We start from the raw sequence: 24,641 nt of genomic DNA, 5'->3' as shown, positions 1-24,641 counted from the left end.
ATGGGGCATGTAGACTGGCATCACATGTGGAGATGCTCCCCACAAGCTCGGGTTGGAGGCCCAATACTGGCAAGGAAGGGTGGGGAAATTTGTACTGCCAACTGCCTGTGTTGTTCCTTTTTCACAGATAAGTGACTTTGGTCTCCAACACTATCAATCTGGCATCTTTACGGGTACTAAATTCACTAAAAAAGAATCTGCAGCCCCTTTTAAAAAAAATATTTTGGCAATTTTTGCTCTTTATTCCAGAGAGCTGTCAGAGTCAGCATATCACAGAAGCAGTGTCGTCCACTCATGATTCTGTCATGAGTCTCATGATAATTATTTCAGAGTGGTAGCTGTGTTAGTCTGTATCAGCAAAAACAATGAGGAGTCCTTGTGGCACCTTAGAGACTAACAAATTTATCCGGGCACAAGCTTTCGTGGGCTAAAACCCACTTTATCAGATGCATGGAGTGAAAAATACAGTAAGCAGAATATATATTATAGCACATGAAAAGATGGGAGTTGCCTTACCAAGTGGGGGGTCAGTTCTAATGAGCCAATTCAATTAAGGTGGAAGTGGCCTATTCTCAACAGTTGACAGGAAGGGGTAAATACTAAGGGAAGGAAAATTACTTTTGTAGTGCTAACGAGGCCAATGTAATCAAGGTGGTCCATTTCCAACAGTTGCCAAGAAGGTGTGAGTATCAGCAGAGGGAAAATTACTTTTTGTAGTGACCCATCCACTCTGTCTTGATTAAGGCCTAATTTGATGGTGTCGAGTTTACAAATTAATTCCAGTTCTGCAGTTTCTCGTTAGTCTGTTTTTGAAGGTTTTTTGTTGAAGAATTGCCACTTTTAAGTCTGTTATTGAGTGTCCAGGGAGACTGAAGTGTTCTCCTAATGGTTTTTGAATATTACAGTTCTTGATGTCTGATTTGTGTCCATTTATTCTTTTGCATAGAGACTGTTTGGACAGTGTACGTGGCAGAGGGGCATTGCTGGCACATATATATCTATATATTCTGCTTACTGTATTTTTCACTCCATGCATTTAATGAAGTGGTTTTAGCCCATGAAAGATCATGCCCAAATAAATATGTTAGTCTCTAAGGTGCCACAAGGACTCCTCGTTGTTTTTGATGATAATTATTGTTTTTCTTAAAGCCCTAGCTCCTTGAGTCAAGTGGATGTGTGATGATTTCAGCCTTCATTCTTAAAGAAAAAGTACGTTTCTATCCCTTGCGACTGTGGAAAAAAAGCTTCAAAATGTGACCCTATTGCACCCTAAAGGCTCAAAAAGCTGAAGGCAAATAAAAAGAACAAAAAAATCATGAGATTATGTAAAAATATTAGATTTTGTGAACATTTGGGGTTGGCAATTCTGCAGAAGAACCTGCCTCAGCATTTTGTCTTGTAAACTGAACAGCTACCAAGGAAGGACACCGTATTTCTAGAATGTATTTGACATTGGCTGACTGCAAGGTTTAATTAGTGTTAAAGACACTCTGTGTTCCTGTTATTAAACCTTCCTCTCTGCTAATTTACATGAGTCCTCCTTTCTCTTCCACATTCCAATCTTGAGTGTGCAACCCTTCCTTCCCTCATACAGACAGACAGAATGGACGCAGGTTTTAGAGATGCAAATAGGTCTTTCCCCTGGAATGCCTTTTAAAGTTAATCTTGACACATTAAATTCAGCAAATTAGCAAGATGTTTTTTATATGATCAGCAATTAAAACAGTTGATATTTAAATTGTTCGGTATCAGCTTTTACACTACAGAGATGAATGGATTGTTCATATACATCAAAACTATTGCTTCAGTCTGTCCCTGAAGACCAGGGAAACAGTATTGCACTGATTATATGTAGAAAGAAAACTTCACAGATAGAAGGGGCAGACACTTGTGATGTAAAATGAAACATTAAATGCTGAAGAACACATTGAAAATTCCAAATTACATGGAGATCCCCTAAACTAATGCTATTGGTTGACCCTTGTCATCAGAGTTTCTAAAACAGCAGATTGAATACAGATGTTTTCAATGTGCTTGCCAAACAAGTTTATTTCTCAAAAAGAAAAGGAGTACTTGTGGTACCTTAGAGATTAACAAGTTTATTTCTATTATACCAGTTCAGACTTAGTATGTTCTCGCAATAAATTTCAAATCTCACTTTTCTATTTTGAGATTACATTTAACCGCTTCACAAAATTCCTCGGTTGTGACCAAGGATTATGTTTAAACTGCTAGTGCATTTTGCAATTTTATAGTCCTCTTCGCATTTAACCATGAAGGCACAGAGCTCAAACTAAACAATGATTATGAGCCTTTCTCTGCCAATAAGCTAATACAAGAATAACGTCCACTTTCTTCAGTAACCAGCACAGAAAAAGTCTTTATCCATTTAGCATCATACAGCTTGATAAAATGGTTGAGCAACACCTTTTTGAACATAGGCAGCGGATTCTTACAAACTGTTCCATTTTCAGATTTTGCCCAGTGATCACCTCTCATTTTCAAACCTTGCTAATTTTTCGTTTATTTTGAGATGCATATGGACAATAACGAAGGCAACTCAGATCTGTTATAATAATCCTTGCAAATACAAATAAACCTTATTTTAATCTTTATAAAGTTTGGTCTGAAATTTCAAGTCTATCATTTTAATGGGATTGCTCTTGCAGTCTACCTTTTATGCATCCATCTTTTTCTTTTTCAAATCCCTCCTCAAAAACCACACTCCTGTCATGAAACCTACTAGAGTTGGCTATCAAACCCTGAACTGTTAGGTTTCAGAGTTGTAGCCATGTTAGTCTGCATCAGCAAAAACAACGAGGAATACTTTGTTAGTCTCTAAGGTGCCACAAGGATTCCTTGTTGTTTCTGAACGGTTAGGATTAACATAACACCTGTTGCACTACCAGGAATCTCCACTGCTTGGCTATTTAGTGCTTTACATATATAATTTTAGTTCTGGCATGTGTCTGCTTGAATTGTAAATGTCCTAGGGCAGAGAGTGATTTTTTGTATGTTCTGCAGGAGCACTGAACGCACAGACATAGCACAATGACAAGAAATACTACGCAAACAACACTCCCTATATCTCCAAGGAGAGATACTAAACAAACTGATGCCACATATATTGCATGATATTTCACTGAGCTTTGATCACAGAGAACGTGTGATTTTGCAAATGAACTTTAGCTTTGCAAAACTGTTATTATTTACCAGCCCAGCTATAAAATCTACTCTACAATGCTGACAAAAACAAAATTATTTGATTCACTCTTCAAAATAGTTGTCCACTTCAAGTCTTATGAGGTTGCTCTGCTTATGGTCAGACTAGTAATAGGAGCAGCCTAGGAATACTTGACCAGACATTAAGTAAATGCATCTTAGGCATACCCCTGGATGACAAGAGCCTTACCCACATTGATTTTGCCAATGATTTTGCGCTAGTTGTTGAATCAATGGACAAGCTGGTTGTGGCACTTTGCCATGTGAAAAATCCATGGGCAAAAGTCAGCCTGAAAATTAATTAGGGCAAAAACCACAATTCTTTTGGTCAGCAATTCTGAACATGTGATCACACAGTTAAGAGTGCCGGTAATTTCACCTACCTCAGCTCTGTTAATCGGATAATCTGGGTGGCACTGAGAAAATTGAAACCTGCACTGCAGAAGCCTTGTTAATAGAACACTTCATCAACAGCGTCTTTGAAAACTAAAGATCTTGATAAGCAGAGCACAAAACTGAGGATAATACAAGGCTTTGGTGGTCAAGATTGAAAAGAAGTTGGACACTATTCAGTTGAAGCATCTCTGAGTGATTTAAAATATTCAGTGGTTCAAATTTAAGCCACATGAACAGATCTATCTTCTAACTAAACAGGTCCGGCTCTCAGTCGCCCAAGGCTCTCTAACGTGGTAAGGTCATTTGCTCGGAAAGTCTACCAACTTCCCTGCAAGAATCATCTTTGAATTTGACCCAATGAAAGCATGATGGAAAAGACATGCCGGAAGACCTAAAACATGATGGTTGGATGACATCACCACACACCTGTTCCCTGCAAACAATCTGTAAGTACAATCTCATAATGAGCCAGTTTATAAGACAGATCATCATAGAAATGCATAACATGTTTGCTGTCCTCTACGCTGTCCAGAAAACCTGAGAGCCAACTAGCTTGGAACGCCACTAAGTTTTAAGTCTTGAAAAACACTCTTTTTAATCTAACACCTGCTGTAACCAGTAGACCTAAAATTTGACTTACTAGAGCTGGTTCCAAATAGAGACCAAACGAGTATACAGAGTGTCTTTCCAGCTCCTTGCTGTGACCATCTATTATTAACAGTTATGTTGCGACAGTACCTAAAGGCCTACTAGACAGGGTCTCCCATTGTGGAAAATGAATCTCTGGTCCAGAGAGTTTACCATCTAGAAAACAAAACCATGGATGAGACAAACAAACAGGTTAGGGTGTGGGCCAAGAAAGTCAGAGTAATACAAATAGGGTTTGCACATCTACATTATGCTTGTACAAGATGATATGTTATAATTACCAAACTTCAGCTTCAAGCGTTTCAGAGAGCAGTTGCTCCATCAGTTTCTATGTTAACAAGAATAGTGAAGATGGAGATTTACAAACATGCAAGCTCCCACACAGAAAATGCAACAATTGTTAGTATATGCCCACAACCACTGCACAGTTGATCCTCCCCTCACAGAAGATATCACAAAAAAGAATAAGGTTTTTCATCACTCCCACCCTCCTTTTCTTGAGGGTATACATAACACAGAGAACAAATTGTTGCAACTTTTAAGGACCCTATTGACCCTCCTTTAGACATGCAAGTTTAAATATTTAAACTAACATATTTAAAGTATACAGCAGATATGTGACAAGTACATGAAATATTTGTACACTGATTTGCATAAAATTAAAAGGACAATTCTCCAACCAACATTTTCCCCTCCTATTACCCCTCTAATATTCAGATTTGCTTTATTTGGACTTTACTCTTTTTCCCCCCAAGCGTTCTCCCCTTCCCCCAAAATCAAAAGGAAGACATTATACAATGAACATAAATAAAACCAATGTGATTCTGCATCTCTTATTGTATCAGTTTCAGCAAATATTACCTGAATTACTTTGATTTTTTTTAAGCTAAACATAATACATCTGAGCTTTGCCAGTTCCAGGGAGTAATTAAATTTTCAAAAACTATAGGTAATTAAGACTACCCAAAATTAAAATTGAATAAGAAGTCAGGAATTACAGAAGTGCATGCATTTCACCATATCTGCAAGGGACTCTGTATAATTAAACACATATTAATTGCCCTAATCTTCTTAGGCAAGTAATAAATTGGAAGAGCTGATTAATACGCTGGCTTTAGTTCAGCTTGTTAAACATGACACCCTGATAAAGGAAGACTATCTTGAAAAGCTCTTTTAGCTAAGTAATTGGAATTTTACTCTCAGCAATTTGCCATTCTGCAATAAGAGCTATTTGGTATATTGATTACTCATCAGTATTTTTTTTTAATACGTCAGTTATATTGAAAGAGTACCATTATGATGCTCAAAGATTATGAAATAATTGTGAACTTTAATCTTTACTGTCCATCAAGAGTCACTTTCATTCTGAACAGAACATGAGTATTTTCTTATAGGCTATAAATCCTAATTAATTCTAGAAGTTGCTAATAATATTTTATAAAGTCCAAGCAGACACATTAAGTTCCCCACACCAGGAAACCAATGACTACATCAGTATGTAACATTAAAGAGCTGCTGATGCCTCCTGGAAAACTCTGAAACACTTAGTTTTGAGAAAATTCTCCATTCCTTCCCTTTTTAATTATTATTATTTTAAACACAAACACATACACACACAATCTCTCTCTCTCATTGGTAAAGTTTACCAGGACAGGAATCATGTCTTCCTAATGCACTACACAACAGGTCCCTGGTCCTCATGAGGACACTACCACAACAAAGAATAAATTGAATGGAAACAAGATTTTCATTTAAAAGTGTTTACTCCAGCTGCTTATTCATCACCTGAAAATACCTCAATTTCCAATTATAACACAACTGGTTGCTGAGGAAAGAATAACATTACAAAGAATTAGGGCTACAAGGGCTGGACTCTCATCTCACTATGATAATTTAAGTCCATTAAAATGACGTTACTCTTGATTTAGTAAGCATAAGGGAGAGGAAAATCAAGCTACAGTGAAGGACAATCAGCAGGAATAGAAGAACTACTGAGAAGCTAAAATATTGTTTTCATACAAATCTTACTAATACAGAAGAATGTAGAAAATATGGGACATGTAGATAGAAGTGTTTCTAAATAAAATGGCTCTTCAAAGTTTTCTATGAAAACATGCAGTTTTAACCTGGATTTCCCATATGCTATTGCAACAAGCAGCATTTTATAACAACCTTCTTATGAAATATCCACAAAGCTTTATAAAACATATTCCAAATCAAAGTAAGTCTGAAAGAACCTAGAAAACCCCAAAACATGTCTTTAAACTCAACTTTACTATTCCACTGAGTTGACATTTTGTGTTTCTCCTGACACAGGACTCTAGAGCTGAATGACTCTGGCCCCCAATATTTACTATTATTTCTATGCTAGCAAGAGACTAGCAATTATGTACAGGGCAAAACAAAATAATAGTGAACCTAAAACTCCTTTTCGGTTCCTTAATTGTGACGTAATATTAATGGTGAATCAGTATACTAGCCAGTTTAAGTAGTGGAATAACCTCAACAATTGAGATATAACACCAATTAAAAAAAAAAAAAACAAACCTTCAAAATCTGAACAGAGAATTCTACAGGCCCAGTAATTTGTGAAGTGAGGCATAAAACAGACCTATAAGCAGAGAATGACAGTAAGCAAACTTGGATGTGTCACAAGCACACATGGGTGCACCCATGCAAAAATATTTTCTACCCATTTTCTGTGATCCGCTGATACCAATGTAGACTGTACAATCCTAATTAAGATTTCTCTTGCCGTCTGGGGGTTCCTAGGAGTTAGATTTCCTGTTTCTCTTCATATGAGAACTTCTCTAGCTTCAAATGAATCATTATTTAGATTGTCAATTCTTTAGGACAAGTGACCATCTTTTTGTTCCATGTTTGCACCTAGCACAAGGAGGTTCCTAGGCGCTACGACTATACAAATAAATAACCAACCACCAACTCAGAAATGTTTAACCATTGAAATTAATGATTTAGAAGTTTGCAGACCACACTAATTTGCTGAGTTGTGGAGGGATCGCGGAACGGAAGGTGATGAGGAAATGTGTTTCTGTGGTCTGGATGTCTCTGATGCTAATTTCAGAGTAGTAGTCACTCAGACAACCAAAAAACCCATATGCACCTGAGTGTCAATTCATCTGAACGCAGAAGAGAGCTGCAAGTCTGATTACATCCTTGTATTGGTCAGAGTAATAGACTGGACACAGGTCCCTGAACAAACATCACATCCAACAAGACCTGGATATAATTTATAACTGTAGAATGAGTGTGCAGCCTCCTGCCTGCTTTTAAATAAACAACAAAACAAAACAAAACACAAACCTGGCTCCCTTGCTCTGCCAATGATGCAATCTGGTAGAAAGGGAAATTGAAAGTGGAGGGTTGGGAGTTTATTTAGGGGAAAGGAGAAAGTACAAAGGCAGTAGGTGAGAAATTACAAATCTTTTTTTAGATGAAAAAAGAATTAGGTTCAGGCTTCCAAGACTGAGGGCCTAACCTTACATCAGTGGTGAGAAGCCAGAGGGGCACTGCCCACAAATGCCTGAACCTGAAGGATACTGATATCAAAGCTTTCATTCAGTCCTACCTGCAGGAATTCCAGAATAGTTGGGATAGCACCATTATTGTTCTCAGTTGCTGTAACATGACATGAATTCTGTCAAAATTGTATTGCAAGATACAAAAGTCTGAGGACAGGACTTTGAAAGCTTAACTCGTTAGCTGATTTTTCCATCCTTTACAGAAAAGTCCTTCTTGAAATTCATACATTTATATATATATATATATTCATATATTTAATATAATTCTAGAACTGAAGATCATCCAATTTTGGAAATGGTATGAGCCTTATACAGCATCTACCCCATGCTGTGAAACTACCAAAAACCAAGAACACTACCACTACAAGAACATGGAAATTGTCATAATGGATCAGACCTGTAATTCATCCAGTCCAGTATCCTGTGTCCAGCGCCAGATACTTCAGAGGAAGGTGCAAATACCCCACCGCAGGCAGATGTGACATAACCTGCCCTGCAAAAAGGTCTATCTCATCCTAATCCCTAACAGCTCAAGTCTGGTTTAAACCCTAAATAATTCCTTTCACTATTTTACCAGTTGAGTATTAATGACAGACTTCCAATGATTTATATGAAAGAAACTGGGTGGTTTCAGCTAACCATTATCCAACCTTGTGAGTCGCTCATTTTACTGAAATTTAGATTTAGAGTATTCTCAAACAAATGCACCCAGTTGGCTCATATATTCTTCTCCAAGAGTTTCTGGAAATGTTTCACTAGCTCTTTCTGAATGATCACTGTTGACAACTTCAACATTTATATTAATATTTCTAGCTTTGATATGACACAAAAGTATCACATTAAGGTGTCCTGCTCAACTATGTCATTCTGACCAACTAAGACAGCACCATGTTTTCCGAGGCAAATAAAAATGGTATGTGTCAATATGAGGGACTACTCGCTTACTACACTGATCACTAATGTAGTCCTGAAATAGGTGGATGACTACTATGAGATTTAGTAACTAGATAGCAGTATTCTTGTTAGTAATAAAAGAATCCTCCCTCCCCCCCCCCCAAAAAAAGAGATTTGACACCTGGTACAATTTAAAGGTTATTCTGATTTCTTTTCTTTTTAAATAAGGACTGTTCAAATTCTGCAGCACATATTAACTTTCCCTGGGTCCAGCATATCTAACAGATTCTCTAAAGTTCCAGGATGAATAGTGTGGTCAACAACTCTTCTCCTGAGGCACAATGGAACTTTCTGCCATAAAGGTAAAGCTTAATCTGTGCAGGAGACACAGCAATCCCACAGGTTGATCCAAGACCACAAACTAACTCCCACAGAAATTAAGGACGATTACAAATCTCACCATCTTCCACTTCAAGTGCAAGGCACATATCAACCTTGCTTTCTCAAGGACATAGCAGCAGGTACACAAAAACCCACTCAAACAAAACACGATACTGCACACACTAGTCTCCCTCTGGAGAGACTACGAGCGAAAGAATGAACCACAAGTGACATGTTAGTCAAGTCACTTAATTCATTACTGGAAGGCACTTGGATACTACAGTGATGAAAGCGATATAAGAACCTATAGTATATAGAACTGAACTCTGAGCAGTTGAAACCTCCCTCAGTAGGCAAGCTCCTTTCAACTGGGCACTTGTAGTGTAATAACATTTAATTGATCTGTTATACTGAATAAAATTCAAACTAGTAATAGCTTTAAACCATAAGATCCAAAGAGGAACAAATGCATGCTATACAGTCATGAAATTCATTACATAAATTCAGGTGGTAGAGTTTTATTTGATACTAACTTGTTATTACACAAAACAATGTGGCCTGTCTGTTTTCAGATCTGGCAGCCCCTACAGACTTACCTTTGTATTACAGTTTGTAAGCTCAGCATCATACCCAGTTCACTTTTCATCTTTTCTCTGTTGGCCCGGCATTCTGCCAAATACCGGAGAGCCTAAAAGAAAAGAAGGATAATAGCCATCAGAAGCTGCTTCTGTTATTTCATCATTATTTTCTATTTCTGATATTTCAAATAATTAACTATTTAACAATTTATAGTTCTAAAATAAAAAAAAGGTGTTGGATAGTTAGAATATGCAATTTCAGTGCACCAGCTCCACCTCAGAGACATTTGCCACATCGTGCTACGTGCAAAAAAGAAGCAGCAATTACAGGCACAAGATGCCTCTTTAGAATATTCAGACAGAACCTGGAACAGAAGACTGCCACCGTTACCACTCTCTTTTGTGAGTATTAGGGAAAGTCTGAACATTGTTAATAGATACAAAGAAATAGTTGAAATGTACCCTTTCTGAGATTCACAAATGCAATACAATACACATTCTGGAGGTGGGGTCCCAAGAAAAGAAAATCTTTCTGAGACACTCAAAGTTTGCATTTAAGAGTTCTTATACTGATTATTCTCATGGGTCTCCTCTTTCATGGAATACAGAAACAGTTGGCTGAACTCATGAAAACCTTACGCATAACTCAATGGCAGCTCTCTGTTTGTATGTATTTTTGAACACCAGATCCAATCAATTCCAAACATGATCATCTGTTTAGCACAGCTACAGCTTTAAAGCACCTCTGAAATTGTCTACAGATCTATCAACTAGTTGACAGCAGCCATTAAAACCTTCAGGTATAACAATACCCCATCTCATTTCTGCCTATCCCCAACAGAGTTTAACACACTGATGTCCTGAATGATTTCTCTCTCAGACAAATAATAATGGCAGGGAGAGGAAGGGGAATGTGAATGTGTGCACAGAATCTAGCATGGGGGAGAGGAAGAATGGGGAGGGGGGGCCACAAAGAACCCCTGGCAGTGGGAGGAGAAGTTAGGGTACCCTGGTATTGTTGGGAGGGTGGCACACAGAGTCCCTAGCATACAGGTGAATACGGAAATGGGGGGCAGGGAGGAATACAGAGTCCCTAGCATACAGGTGAATAGGGAAATGGGGGGCACACAGAGATCCTGCCATGTAGAGAGAAGTAGGAATGGGGGGCACAGAGACTCTCCCATTGGGGCAGAATGGAAAACCATAATATGGAAGGGGAGAGGAAGCGGGGGAAGGGATGCACATAGAAACCCTGGTTTGACCGGGAAAATGGGAGACCCAGGGTGCTCCTCATGCTTTGGAAAAGCTCCCCATATACATTTTCAAAATTAACTCATTATTCTCCTTCAAAACCCTCCTATAAACTCCAGTTTGCTCAGAGGCCTACAAAAACTTTGACCACCAGTGATCACACTGACCAATACTGTCTCATTGCTTTGTTGTATTCTCCAGTCTGGTTGTACCCAGCTGTTATCTCTTTTTAAGCTCTCTGGAGTAGAGATTGTCTTTTTGTTCTGTATTTGTATAGCGTCAGTATTATGGGGTCCTAGTCCATGCCTGGAACTCCTGGCTGCTATGATAATACAAATGATAAATAACTGTAATAACGGCAGAGTGGTGAAATGATGGACACAGACTCCCTGGTGGGAGGAAATTGGGGGACCTTGGTACAGGTGGAAGGGAGGAATGGGGGCACACAGAACCCCTACTACTAGAGAGATATGGAGAAGTTTCAGGGAACCCCGAAATGAAGGGGGATGGAAGGGTGGCACACAAGGAGCTTATGGGGGCATGGAGGAATACAATGAGCCCCTGATGTATGCTCCCTGCTCAAGAAGTGTGTGACCCTCCTAGTAGATCTATTGGAAAAATGTGCCTGTTGATGCAGGGGACTAGGAATCAAGGCTCCCAGGTTCTATGGAAGAAACACTGGTAAAGTCACTTGCTTTCTCTGTCCTTATTTCCATTTTATAAATGACAACACAGCTTAAGTATTTCACAGGGGTGCTGAACAGCTTGTTGTAAGACTGCATGTGCAACACCTTCTTAATGCAGGCAAACTTACCCACAGAACCGTATTTTGATTAAAATCTGTTAAGGATATGCTACAGTATTTATGGCATTCCTTAGATTTGTCATTTTCTCTTTAAAAAAAAAGGATAATCTGGAATTGTTTGGCAAGGGGGATCCCCACCTTGTTTAATGTGTCCCTTGAACAGCAAGATAAAGGTGCCTGTGGAACCCTTCTTGGGAGCCTACATCTCGTGCCATTGCAAATGTTATGTAAAAAGCAAAATTTTCAGTGTTGCAGAAATATGGATGAGATACACCACCCCCAGTTTTCAGCTGTGCAAGCCAAAACACTTTGAACAAGGCAGGGCACCACAGGATCTCTGCCTTATTCAACGTGAAAGCTTCAACTAAATTTGAACTTTTAGTAGACAACCAAATTAACTACAATATATGCACAAGGCATCCTATCTTCCACACTGGAGAACTGCGGTAAGAAATATTACTAGCATGTTAATTTACTGCCCAAGTGCAATGTGCAATTTTTAAAGGCTCAAAACTCAATGAAAACAAAAACAACTTTCACCAGAACACTCAAAGGGGCTTCTTCTAAGACGCTTCTGCCCTCAGTCACATCACCATTACAGCCATAAAAAAAAGCCATATTTAATAAAAATTCTTAATGAGAGAAAGTAGTTTATGTATCTACTTTCTGAATACTCAACAGCAGCTCTACTGTTTATACTCATACTTCAAAAAAAGAACCAACATTTCAGATAATAGTCTGACTGTAAACATAGATTTATAAAGGAAACCCTTGAGTAGCCTTAATCATTGCTATTGCTAGGGCTCCACTTCTAATAAAGAGTGATTTTTTAAGATTTTGGGCATGCCACAAAGAGGATGTTGTAGCCTCAAACCGAAGAAATAAATAAAAAGAAGAGCAGTAGAATGTGCCACAATGTACAGAATAGATACTGCTCTTTTATCAAAAAGCTGTTGAAACAAAAAGAGGAGTACTGAAGTGGGACGGAAATACCAGGCGAAAGAACTCAAAGATTTTTCAGCCTCCAAGTCTCAATTTATTTGTATTACATAGTTTCTCCATTTTTTTGATCAACAGCTAGAAAGTGAAAAATGTATCTCGTTCATGGGATTCCTGGATATTATATGTAATGTTCATCTGATGTGTTTGGAATCATTGTTCACGATGCCATAACTTTAACAGAAATTTCATTTTATTAAACTACCTCAAGGGCATACTGCTAATTACTCTCCTATGACAAGAAAAAAAGAAAAATCTGAAAAAGGTTTTTAAGATGACGACTGTGGCAAAGCTTCAGAGGCACCTTACAGCTAATGATTTGATAGCTTTAATCTATTTCGTATCCAGGTAGAGCTTTGATTGCTGTTCCCCAAGCCTGTGATATGGACTTATTTGCTGCCCAAGGTTTTGTTTTCTTGTCTTTACAGATGAACTTTTCTGCAAAATTTGATACTGCTGACTAGAGGTTTCCAGCAACTGATTATTGGCACTGCTTTGTTTGCAATACCACTTTCTTGGTTATAATCTCAAATTTCTCAGCTGATGAGATGTATTGTATTTCCAGTGCTACCTTTTTGTGGGGGGAAAGGGAGGTGGCTCCCAAGGTCAATACAGTATTGTGCTTGAAGGTTTTCCTCAAAAGCACTAGCTTATCTACCTCCATTCCAGGACCACACATGACAGACTCATACCTGAGATATAACCAAATAGCTGAGGACTTTGCACAAGTACTCAGTGTGTTACATAATTGGTTTTGTGACAATAAATTGTGAAAGTTGACTCATTCCCTAAATGGAATCATACAGCAGGTCTGTTGCTCAATGAACACCTCACAACAGTGTGCCTAGTCCCTTAATTATTTTTATGGTAGCTATACATTGTTCTTTCCAAAGATGTATTTCTAACATTTATTCTCAAATCCTACCTTTATTTTTGGCATGTTTCATAGTTAGAATGCAAGGCCATTTTATTTCCATCTGAGTAATCTAAAGTCCTTTAAAGTCTCTGGTTCTACATTTATGACAGTTTAATTACAACCTTTGCTATCCTGCCAAGATGTGGAGACTCATATACTTCTATCAAACTCTACTAATCATTTCCACTTATAGTCTGAGTTTCTCTGCACCGCTATTCAAACACTTCTAGAAGTCTGTCTAAACAGTCATTGGAATTAAAGACCTGAGCACAGTATTTCCATGTTGAGACAAACAGCTGTCTATTCGCAAAGCAATAGATTAATTGTTTTGCTTATATTAACTTCTCCTTTGGCTCACTATTCAATATCAAAGATTTTTAGCTCAAATCACACATTCTGTAACACTACATGATTTGTTACAAATGGGAGCTGCTGGATGCTCAGTCAGCATTTTCAAAAATGAGGTCATTTAGGGCCTGATCCAAAGCCTACTCAAGTCAGATGAAAGAGTCAGGCTGAATTTCACAGATCAGGCCCAATTCAGCATACTTAAGGATGTGACAAACATTAAGCACATCAGTAGCCCCATTGATGATAAGCATAGGTTTAAGTAACCTTCCTGATTTAGGACTTTGCTTAGTCACCTCAATGTGGATTTAATTTTTGAAAATCTTAGTTCAAGTTTTAAAAAAAGGATTAGATACACCTAGTTAACCATAAAGTTTCTGATTTTTTTAATGTAGAATCAAGTAGGGACTCAAGATAATCGCTCATTTTAAGCTCTTCACTCTTGGGTTGCTGGATTTCAATGACATCCACATTTATACAGCTTCTTCCATCTGAGGATATCAAGTCACTTTACAGATATTAACACATTAATAGGCAAAATGCTCCTATGAAGTAACTATAATCCTCTCCTTTTGGCAGTGTTTGCAATATCAGGCACTAAGATGGTATTTGTATTAAAAACTTAGTGGCATAAAATCTTTGTAACTTCAAACAGAAATTGCTTCAGTGTTAAAAGTCTAAAGAACTTCTCATTGTTAATACATACAGTTAGAGTGATTTTTTTAAATACATGCAGGTCAAATTTTTGACGAAACAGGAACCCAAACTTATTCTCCAAAGACAATATTATGGCACCTGCAGGTGGAATTTTCAAAAGCACTCAATGGGACTTGTGGTCCTAAGTCACCTGACTTCAAATTGCAAACCTTGATGGAGAAGCATAGCAGGTGGAAGCATTTCAGGTTTCTTGATTTGTGGAAATTCACTGTATTTGAGGGTGAAGTTTGTTGCAAATATAGCACAGGCTATATTTATCTCTGTTTATCAATTTTGTGTTTAAGTTTGTGTTGTTTTTACAATAAGGATGTTAATGAGGCCATAGACTTCTCCCTATCAGAACAGATGAGCTTTTAAAGTGTGGAACCTCTCAGTAGGAAAAGAAATCTATGTAAAATCTGAAACTCTACTAACAATTAGGAAAACTAAAGAAACAAGTAAAACAAACCCATCCATTTTAGGAATTTAAAACTATGAAATGGGAAGACAGGAAAAAGCTAGCACTATATACATAATACAACATGAAGTAAAATTTAAAAATCTATTTAAATAAAAAAATTATGATTTTTTTAAAAAAATTGATTTTTATTCACCCACTTCCAATCAAGAGAAAAGGCATTATGTCAGTTTAGTACTTAGATTTTAAGAGTCACATTATTCACATTCATCAGGTACAAGCAAAGTCTGAAGAGAAGCATGCATACAGTTACATGTGACAAGCTACATTATAGCTTTTCCCTCTGCATACGCAAAGTTAGAAGGTTACCTTCTAAAACACACACACACACAGAGTAAATTAATCTATAACAACTTGTTCTCCAATTTCAGAATGATTTTGTCACTCATTAATTGTTGAAATGGGGGTGGCAGAAAATTAAGCACGACAGTGACAATAATTTGACATAAGGTACAAGCAGCAAACAAAGCAAATAAAAAGCCCACTGATCTAAAAGAAAAAAAAAATCAATTACTTACTAGTAACGCTGAGTGAACAACTGGAGGGCTAGGGTGATCCAAAAACAAAATAAGGCCTGGCAGACATCCCTGATCCTGAACGATGGCTCGTCTATTTAAAGGGTCAGCTGCTAGGTCTCGCAGCTGGTTAACTACTGCTAGCGCATCAGGCTCCTCACTCATAGTGGAGTTCATTTTCCTATGCCAACACCTGTTGAATAAATTCTGTATTAGTAACAGTTCATTATTAATGAATCTCTGATTAAACTGCAGTCAATATAGAATGCAACACTCTGTCTTGTTCTTAGGGGCATACAGACAAATGGAACTCACAATATGTGGACTCTATACCACTGAAACTGGAAATATAAGAGTCCATATACAGAGAACGACAATTTTTGTTAATTGTCTACTAGTTCAATCTTCAAGTATAATTTTTAGGCCTGACAACCTTTACAGAAGATACATAGGCAATAATTGATAAAAGTATTGTCAAATACTGTTTAGACCAATTATGGTCATAGATGAAGAACCAACAGTTTATTAACGATGACACTGTCTATGGAAACCTAAAACGTATCATCCCAATTCTGTATTATATCTAAAGTAAATCTGTAAAGAAACATACAATCCATGTTTCCATAATAAATGTTTTAAACTGCAAGTTTCAGCTTTCATATTAATCTCTTACACACAACAAATGTGTACGAAAAAAGCAAATCAAAATTTGTATCCATGTCATCAGGCACTTCTAACGTTTTACTTCATTCTGGAATTACATATCAAATATGTATAACCCAGCACAAATTCAAGCCCCTTACAAAGTACCTTTGGTATTCTCTCTCTACTGAATACTTTTGGTATTCTCTGTCTTAAAATAAATAAATAAGGCATGGGCTTTATCTTGCTCCTACCAAAGACAAGGGGAACCAGTTTGATTTTGAATGAAGGAGATGTTGGGTGGACAGCACTGGACTCTAAAGCTGCCTAAAGAGAGAACAGTTACATCCTGGATAGCAACAGCACAAATTTTCCTATGGGATGCCCCTCACTAGTGGAGGAACCATATCTTGAGGTGAAAAGTTAGTTAAGATCAGAGGACGGATCCTCAGTTGTTCTGAGACTGACAAGTAGAGTACAGACTACGGACCTGTTCTTGACAGCACTAACTCAAGTACTTAACTTTAATACTCATGAGTATGATTAAAGCAACATTGTCAGCTTGACTTTTCTTTTTAAATGGATTGATTTTTTATAAAAAAAAAAAAATCCAAGTTTCTAACAGATCACTCTTTAAACAGTATGCCCTGTTTTTTTAAAAAAAATGTTGAAGAAAAATTGTATACAGTTTCTTCTGCTCTCATCTTGAAGTTTATAAAGACCTTTTCAGAAAAAAAGAAACACTCTGTGGAGGAAACAGTGAAACTCATCATATCAGGGTGGATTTAAATCATGATTTAAATCACAAGTCAAGACGACTCAATTTAATCATGGATTTCTACATAAAAGTGCATTCTTGTGGGTTGTTATAACCTTAATACATATTCTTCACAACTCAGAGACAGATGTAGGTTTCATTTTTGGAAGGTACATACTAGACATTTTTAAAGTAATTTATTTTGAAAACTTTTCAGATTAGTTTTATAACTATATCAGAAAATGAATGATTGTTTGGTTATTTCATTTACCAAAGATAATTGAAGCAGATATTTATGAAGTCACTGGGAGGTGAACTATCTCCAGTTCAACAGGATAATCATTAATATTTGGAGGATTTTCTTGACATGCTGTATTAGGAGGAGAACATCACCAGACAGACATTTAAATTGTTTTAATTAAAACAACATTATGTATTCTAGATTTTTGAATTTAGTTAAACATTCAAGCTTTTTAAAATCAGGTTTGTTTTTGTTAAAATTGTTTTTAACTAAAATAGTTAAATGAAATATTTTAGATCTATTCCATCCCCAACAATCTTCTATTCATTGAACTTTTTGAAATTTTGCACTTTTAGAGAAAGGTAAGGGATTGACTCTGTGTACACAAATTTGCAGAGGGGCAATAGGGTTGAGGTCTGTTATTTCTCACCTCTATACATTATTTATTTAAAAACATTTTTTGCTGTTAACAAGCATGTTATCTCTGGAGACACAAATCCACAGTTTGAGAACAGCAAAACTAAGCATCTCTGATGGTATCTTCTAGACTGAGCACTGAGTCCCATTGGGTAGATGGAAATATTAACCTAAATAATCTATACAAAAGCCCCTGGAGCCCCATAAGATTGAGTCCCTAATCCATGAACTTATTGGAATTCAATATAAAACTTTCTTAAATATTACATGAATATATTGTCTCATACTGTAGAATTAGAATTTATAATCCCTATTCCATGATGAGATATCTTTGAGCCATAATATATCTATCTTTAGATAGGTTTTTTTCCTCCAAAAGCATTTTATCAAAAAAAAAAAAAAATCCGATTTAAATAAAAAAAATCTGATTTTTTTTTAAATCATTGATTTTTATCCACCCTGAAAGTCATTAAATACTCAAAATAAACACACACACAAAAAGAAAGAAAAAAATCTTAGGTTTTACTTGTAACTATAGTAGGTTCAAAAGTTAAGAACATAAGAACAGTCATACTGGGTCAGAGCAAAGGTCCATCTAGCCCAATATCCTGTCTTCTGACAGTGGCCAATGCCAGGTGACCCAGAGGGAATGAACAGAACACATAATCATCAAGTAATCCATCCCCTGTCACTCATTCCCAGCTTCAGGCAAACACAGGCTAGGGCAGGGGTGGCCAACCTGAGCCTGAGAAGGAACCAGAATTTACGAATGTACATTGCCAAAGAGCCACAGCCATATGTCAACAGCCCCCCCCATCAGCTCCCCGTGCCTCTCACCCACCAGCAGCCCCTCCCCCCCTCCTCACACCTCCTAATCAGCTGTTTTGTGGCGTGCAGGAGGCCCGGGGGGAGCGAGGGCATTCCAGGCTCATGGGAAGGGGTGGGAATGGGTGGAGTGGGGGCAGGGCCTGTGGCAGAGCAGCGAGCACCCCCCCGCCCCATTGAAAAGTTGACGCCTGTAGCTCCAGCCCCGGAGTCTGTGCCTATACAAGGATCCGCACATTAACTTCTGAAGAGCCGCATGTGGCAACTCCTGGGCTAGGTACACTATCCCAGCCCTTCCTAGCTAATAACCATTGATGGACCTATCCTCCATGAATTTACCTAGTTCTTTTTTGAACCCCGTTATAGACTTGGCCTTCACAACATCCTCTGCCAAAGAGTTCCACAGGTTGACTGTGTGTTGTGTAAAGCAATACTTCCTTTTATATGTTTTAACCTTCCCTTTTATCCCATGACTGCTTACTTTGCTTAAGACAGTGTTTCTCAACCAGGGCTCCAAGGCCCCCTGGGGGGCTGCAAGCCGGTTTCGCAGGGTCCGCCAAACAGGGCCGGAATTAGACTTGCTGGAGCTCAGGGCAGAAAGGCGAAGCCCCGCCGCCTGGGAAACATAGCTTCATGGGGCCCCAGGCAACTGCTGTGCTTGCTAACCCCGAACGCTGGCCCTGGCTTTTATATGCAGAAAAGCCGTTGTTGTGGCACAGATGGGCCGTGGAGTTTTTGTAGAATGTTGGGGAGGCCTCAGAAAGAAAAAGGTTGAGAACCTTTGGTGAGGGACCTTGTCAAAGGCTTTCTGAAAATCTAAGTACACTATGTCCACTGGATCCCCATTGTCCTCATGCTTGTTGACCCCCTCAAAGAATTCTAGTAGATTGGTGAAGCATCATTTCCCTTTACAAAAAGCATGTTGACTCTTCCCCAACAAATCATGTTCACCTATGTGTATGATAATTCTGTTCTTTCCTATAGTTTCAACCAGTTTGCCCGGTACTAAAGTTTTCAGACCAATGTGAGATTCAGGTGTGATGGTGTCCGTTTATATTACTAATATTTCCTTCACACAGAGTGTTAAAGTGAAGAACTGGTGCAAATGACCAGCTTCAAGGTTAATTTTTCCATTAACACCATAAGATCTATACAGATCAAATAAGAAGCTACCATTTCACATAATAATTAGCATTTTACATTTGCAAAGCATTCTGCACACAATTTTCACAAAATCCCTGTAAACCAGTTAACTATTATCATTCCCACTTTATAGATGGCAAAACAGGCACAGATACTTTAAGTAATTTACCTAAAACCAGACATCAAGTCAATTACAGAGCTAAGATTGTAACCAGAGTGCTTTATTTCCAGTCCCATGCTCAATGCATCAGATCATTCATACCCTTTTATTATATACTACAAATAATTATTTTATTGGACCAACTTCTGTTGATGAGAGAGACAAGGTTTTGAGCTTACACAGAGCTCTTCTTTCAGGTCTAAGAAATTAACTCAGGCCTGAAGAAGAGCTTTGTGTAAGCTGAAAAGTTTGTTTCTCTCACCAACAGAAGCTAGTCCAATAAAAGACATTACCTCACCCACCTTGTCTTTCTAACTTACTGGGACCAACAAGGCTACAACAACACTGCATACAAATAATTCTGTTATTTTTATACAATGTTTTTAATTTAAAAAAGGCAAAGCCATGTTTCTAATCCTCCTCCTCCCCCCCCCCCAAAATAGCAAGAATCTGTGGATTAAGTACAGTATGCATCCAATGAAGTGAGCTGTAGCTCATGAAGGCTTATGCTCAAATAAATTGGTTAGTCTCTAAGGTGCCACAAGTACTCCTTTTCTTTTTGCGAATACAGACTAACACGGCTGTTACTCTGAAACCTGTCTGGACATCATAACTCCTAAATTATTTTCACATCTTTTACACAGACTTTCTATGTGATCTCAGAAAATAACAATCTCACTCTGCTTTAGTTTCCTTATCATCTGTACACTGGAGATATTTACTGACCTCACATGGGTTTTGTGAGAACACATTAGTATTTGTAAGTGCTTTGAAATCCTTGGTTAGGGCATCGCAGAATGTAGCGTTATTACTCATACTCATGGAAAAACATCATTTTCAGAAACCCATCCCCTACACTTTTTAAAAAATAATCCAAACCCTCCTAACTGCAGTAATGTGGAAACTAGTAAGGTTGTTGCATATAAGCACTCAATTTGCAAAAGCAGCAACAGATGACTGAGTCCAGAATAACCCAGTTACTTTCTTCCCTCTTCGCTAGTGGGAAAAACTGTTGCTCGAAGGAGCAAAAAACCGCTAGGACTTGTTTAGATCCTGCCACTGGACCTAGTCCGCTAACTCAGCTGCCCGCACCCAACCCTCAGCAACTACAGATTCTGCGCCCCCGGCCGTACCACGCTGCACAAAGGCCAACCCAACCCCTGCGGCCATCACTCTCCTCACACCCCTTCCAGCCTGAAAAGTGTGTGCCCGGGGTCGCAGCCTTTAAACCCCACTGCTCCCGCCTCACCGTCTCCAGCTGCCTCCTCAGCCGACCCGCTCCTTGGGCAAGTCCACTTCCCCTTACTCCGGCCCCCTGTCCCCTCCAGCTGCTTCACCCTCTTCTCAGGACCCGACCCAAGTTCCTGCCTTGCTCCGCCGGGACAAGGCGCCTTCCCCAGCCCACTTACCGCTGCAGGAAGGTTTCACAGGCCCGGGCGCCTCAGCATCGTGCCCGGGCCGGGCTTTGCGTCGCTGAGGCCTGGTAACGGGCGTCAGTGGGGGACAATAGGGGGGGAAGGGAATTCAGATCCTCTACACACACGGCACCCACCGGGACCACCTACGGCACCCCGATTGGCTGAAGCGAACAGCGCCCCTCCGCCATTCACAGCAAACGTTGTTACACCACAGTCTGATTGGCCGCTCCTAGGGCATTGTGGGTACACTAGGGTCAGCCCAGGGAAACTACACGTTCCAGTGCCTGTGCCTGGCGCGCCCGGGCTCCCGCTGGAGAAATGCATGATGGGATATATACTCTCGGTGCGGCTATGGCTCTACCAGGAGCACTGCATGCTCCACAGTGTAGTTTGTTGGCCACTCTGGTCCAGCGATGCCTTGCGTTTTGCTACCTGTTGTCTACTGACGTGCCGCTGGAACATTGCATGCTGGGATCCGCAGTCTCTGTGAACCCTCAGGAACATTGCATGCTGTAGTCGCCGCATGCTCAAACCCCTGAAGTTTGGCAGCGTTGTATAAATTGATTTAATCTAGGCAGTAGTGGGCTACTGTGGATAACCCTGATATGCACGGGAGGTTACTACTTTTACTGAAAATGTAATGCAAGGCAATCTGTGGTACAAAAGGCTTCAATACAGTCAACCTTTCCATATATGGCAGGGGATATTCTCCCATTCAAGTGCCTTAATTGTGATCACAGCACAGCTTCCAAGTAGGGGAAAGTATTCAGTGTCCCTTATTCAGTTCTACAGAAGGTGCAACAAAATCCCTGGTTTCATAGAACCAGTCGTGACACAAAGAGTGCACTGCAAAACTAGAACAGATCCGGTAATCTAGAATCCTGTCACTTTACGGATCTAAGGCAAAATAATTTGATTGAAATGCCTCTTTAAAGACCACTGTCAACTAAACAAACAAAACGTTGCAGACGAATATCTTTACCTGTGTTTCTATTATCAATTTAGATTAGATTTTAAAGTTAAATAATATTACAAATCCCGTTTACACTATTTATGCTTTTTGTTTACTTCTGCACTTCTCTCAGCTTGTACAATGAAAAGTTTCAAATTTGAAACTGACAAGAAACAATCAGGCCCTTTTTCTGCTATAACCATTGCAGGTGAATGTTAATTTTTTTTAAAAAAAGTTTTCATTTTTGTTTGATTTTTTTTATTTGTGGAAACATTTGTAATTTTTTTAGGTTTTATAAAAGCTTTTTTTTATCAGCATTTAAATTTGAAGCTAAATTTAAATTGACTGTTTAATCCAATGTTACTGTGTTCCAAAATTTGGAAAGCTGAACCGCTCTACTCTTTTCGGAAAATGAAACCAATTATGCCCCTCTTGCAACCTTGGTTTGCGATGATAGAGGCCTACCCATCTTAATGTATACATCTTCTGCACCCTCACAGCTAGCTAGTCCTTCATGGAAAAACTTATGTAGATTTTCATAATATTATACTTCTCTCCTTTCTTACGTGCTTTCTTGAGCAGTGAAATTGTTAGCAATATTGACATATAAAGTATCACTGGCATTTCAGTTAGCACCTATTGAAAAGAATGGAGCAGTCCACACCTTAAGACTCTCTGCAAGATTATATGGATATCCACTTAAAATTTTGAAAATTTTCCTTCCAAACCGACCATTCTTTTTAATGAAAGTTGAGACTCTGAACAAGTAAGGGATCTGTGTGTGCACCTCCTGCACCTACTAGTCCTCTCTCCCTCTCTCTAGTGATAAGTCTTACACTTTGAAAAACATTGCTTTACTCACAGCTCAGTGTGTTGGGTTTAAGAATTCCAGCAATACTATTAAATTGCATTTCTTTTGTCGTATGAGTGGTGTCTGAACAGAGTAACATACACAATAATCTATGAAAAGGCCAATTTGAAGAGACAAATAGGGATGCATTTTTCAATTCAATTAAAATAAAGCAGACCAAGAGAGCTGTCACAGTTTCACGGTGAACAGCACCTTTGATTCCTACCCCTGCCCCCCTCCAGGGCGCCTACTTAAGGTTTCAGGCTCCAGCCATCACCTCTCTCAGGCAGAGACCCACATCTCTCCCCCTTGGACCAGGGCTTTAGGCTTGCAGTGCCTCTGCACCTCACTGTGATTTCCCCAGCAGTTCTGACCAAGTCCCAGCACCTGTAGTTAACCTTTCTTCAGGGCCTACAACAGTGTATGTACACCATTACCAGCCAACCTTCACAAAGCACAATACATTTATTCTTATGGTCAAATCATTACAGAGAAAACATACAAAAAAACCAGTAAACTGATTTAAACACACTAAATGTACCAGGAGTTATCAACCAGTCTTATGGGACTCAGTAGACCACAGTCTTTCCAATCCTTCCCCTGTTCCCCTAGAGTTGCTCCCCTCCCTTGGAAAGAACATTCTGTCTGTGCTGGGTCAAGCTCACCTTTTCGTGCCAAAAAAGCCCTTTGTCTGCTGGAAAACCCAGTCTGAAACACTATATGGTGGTACCTCTTTGGAGGCATTTACAACCTGAGTGACTCAAGCACTTGAATGAAGCACTTGGAGGAGAGGAAGGTGATCAGGAACAGTCAACATGGATTTACCAAGGGCAAGTCATACCTGACCAACCTGATTGCCTTCTATGATGACATAACTGGCTCTGTGGATATGGGGTAAGTGGTAGATGTGATATATCTTGACTTTAGTAAAGCTTTTTATACGGTCTCCCACAGTATTCTTGCCAGCAAGTTAAAGAAGTATGGATTGGATGAATGGACTATAAAGTGGATAGAAAGCTGGCTAGATTGTCGGGCTCAATGGGTAGTGATCAACGGCTTGATGTCTAGTTGGCAGCCAGTATCAAGCAGAGTGCCCCGGGGTCAGTCCTGGGGCCAGTTCTGTTCAACATCTTTATTAATGATCTGGATGATGGGATGAATTGCACCCTCAGCAAGTTTGCAGATGACACTAAGCTGGGGGAGAGGTAGATATGCTGGAGGGTAGGGATAGGGTCCAGAGTGACCTAGACAAATTGGAGGATTGGGCCAAAAGAAATCTGATGAGGTTCAACAAGGACAAGTGCAGAGTCCTGCACTTAGGAAGGAAGAATCACAGGCACCGCTACAGGCTGGAGACTGACTGGCTAAGCGGCAATTCTGCAGAAAAGGACCTGAGGATTACAGTGGAGGAGAAGCTGGATATGAGTCAGCAGTGTGCCCTTCTTGCCAAGAAGGCCAATGGCATACTGGGCTAGTATTAGTAGGAGCATTGCCAGCAGATAGAGGGAAGTAATTACTCCCCTCTATTCGGCACTGGTGAGGCCACACCTGGAGTACTGTGTCCAGT

At 39.1% G+C, this 24,641-nt stretch overlaps 1 protein-coding gene across 3 annotated transcripts in view; it reads right to left on the bottom strand.

Moving 5' to 3' along the window:
- The window catches only part of ARMC1 (armadillo repeat containing 1), a 124,619-nt gene extending 103,040 nt beyond the window's left edge, over positions 1-21,579 (bottom strand). The window contains exons 1-3 of one of the 3 annotated variants that reach the window (XM_043539569.1): positions 21,264-21,579; positions 15,673-15,862; positions 9,680-9,771 (exon numbers count right to left, since the gene is read on the bottom strand). In XM_043539569.1, coding sequence (XP_043395504.1) covers positions 9,680-9,771; positions 15,673-15,846 — 266 coding nt within the window. In that variant the 5' untranslated portion in view covers positions 15,847-15,862; positions 21,264-21,579. Of the gene's footprint in view, positions 1-9,679; positions 9,772-15,672; positions 15,863-21,103 lie in introns of all 3 variants that reach the window. The other 2 variants (XM_007061443.4, XM_043539568.1) reach the window with 2 other exon arrangements.
- Between the last annotated feature and the right edge of the window lie 3,062 nt (positions 21,580-24,641).

Source organism: Chelonia mydas, chromosome 2 (assembly GCF_015237465.2).
Source record: "Chelonia mydas isolate rCheMyd1 chromosome 2, rCheMyd1.pri.v2, whole genome shotgun sequence".
Taxonomy (NCBI): domain Eukaryota; kingdom Metazoa; phylum Chordata; order Testudines; family Cheloniidae; genus Chelonia; species Chelonia mydas.
The sequence above is the reverse complement of the archived record's forward strand: the minus strand, read 5'-3'. Positions and strand labels throughout refer to the sequence as shown.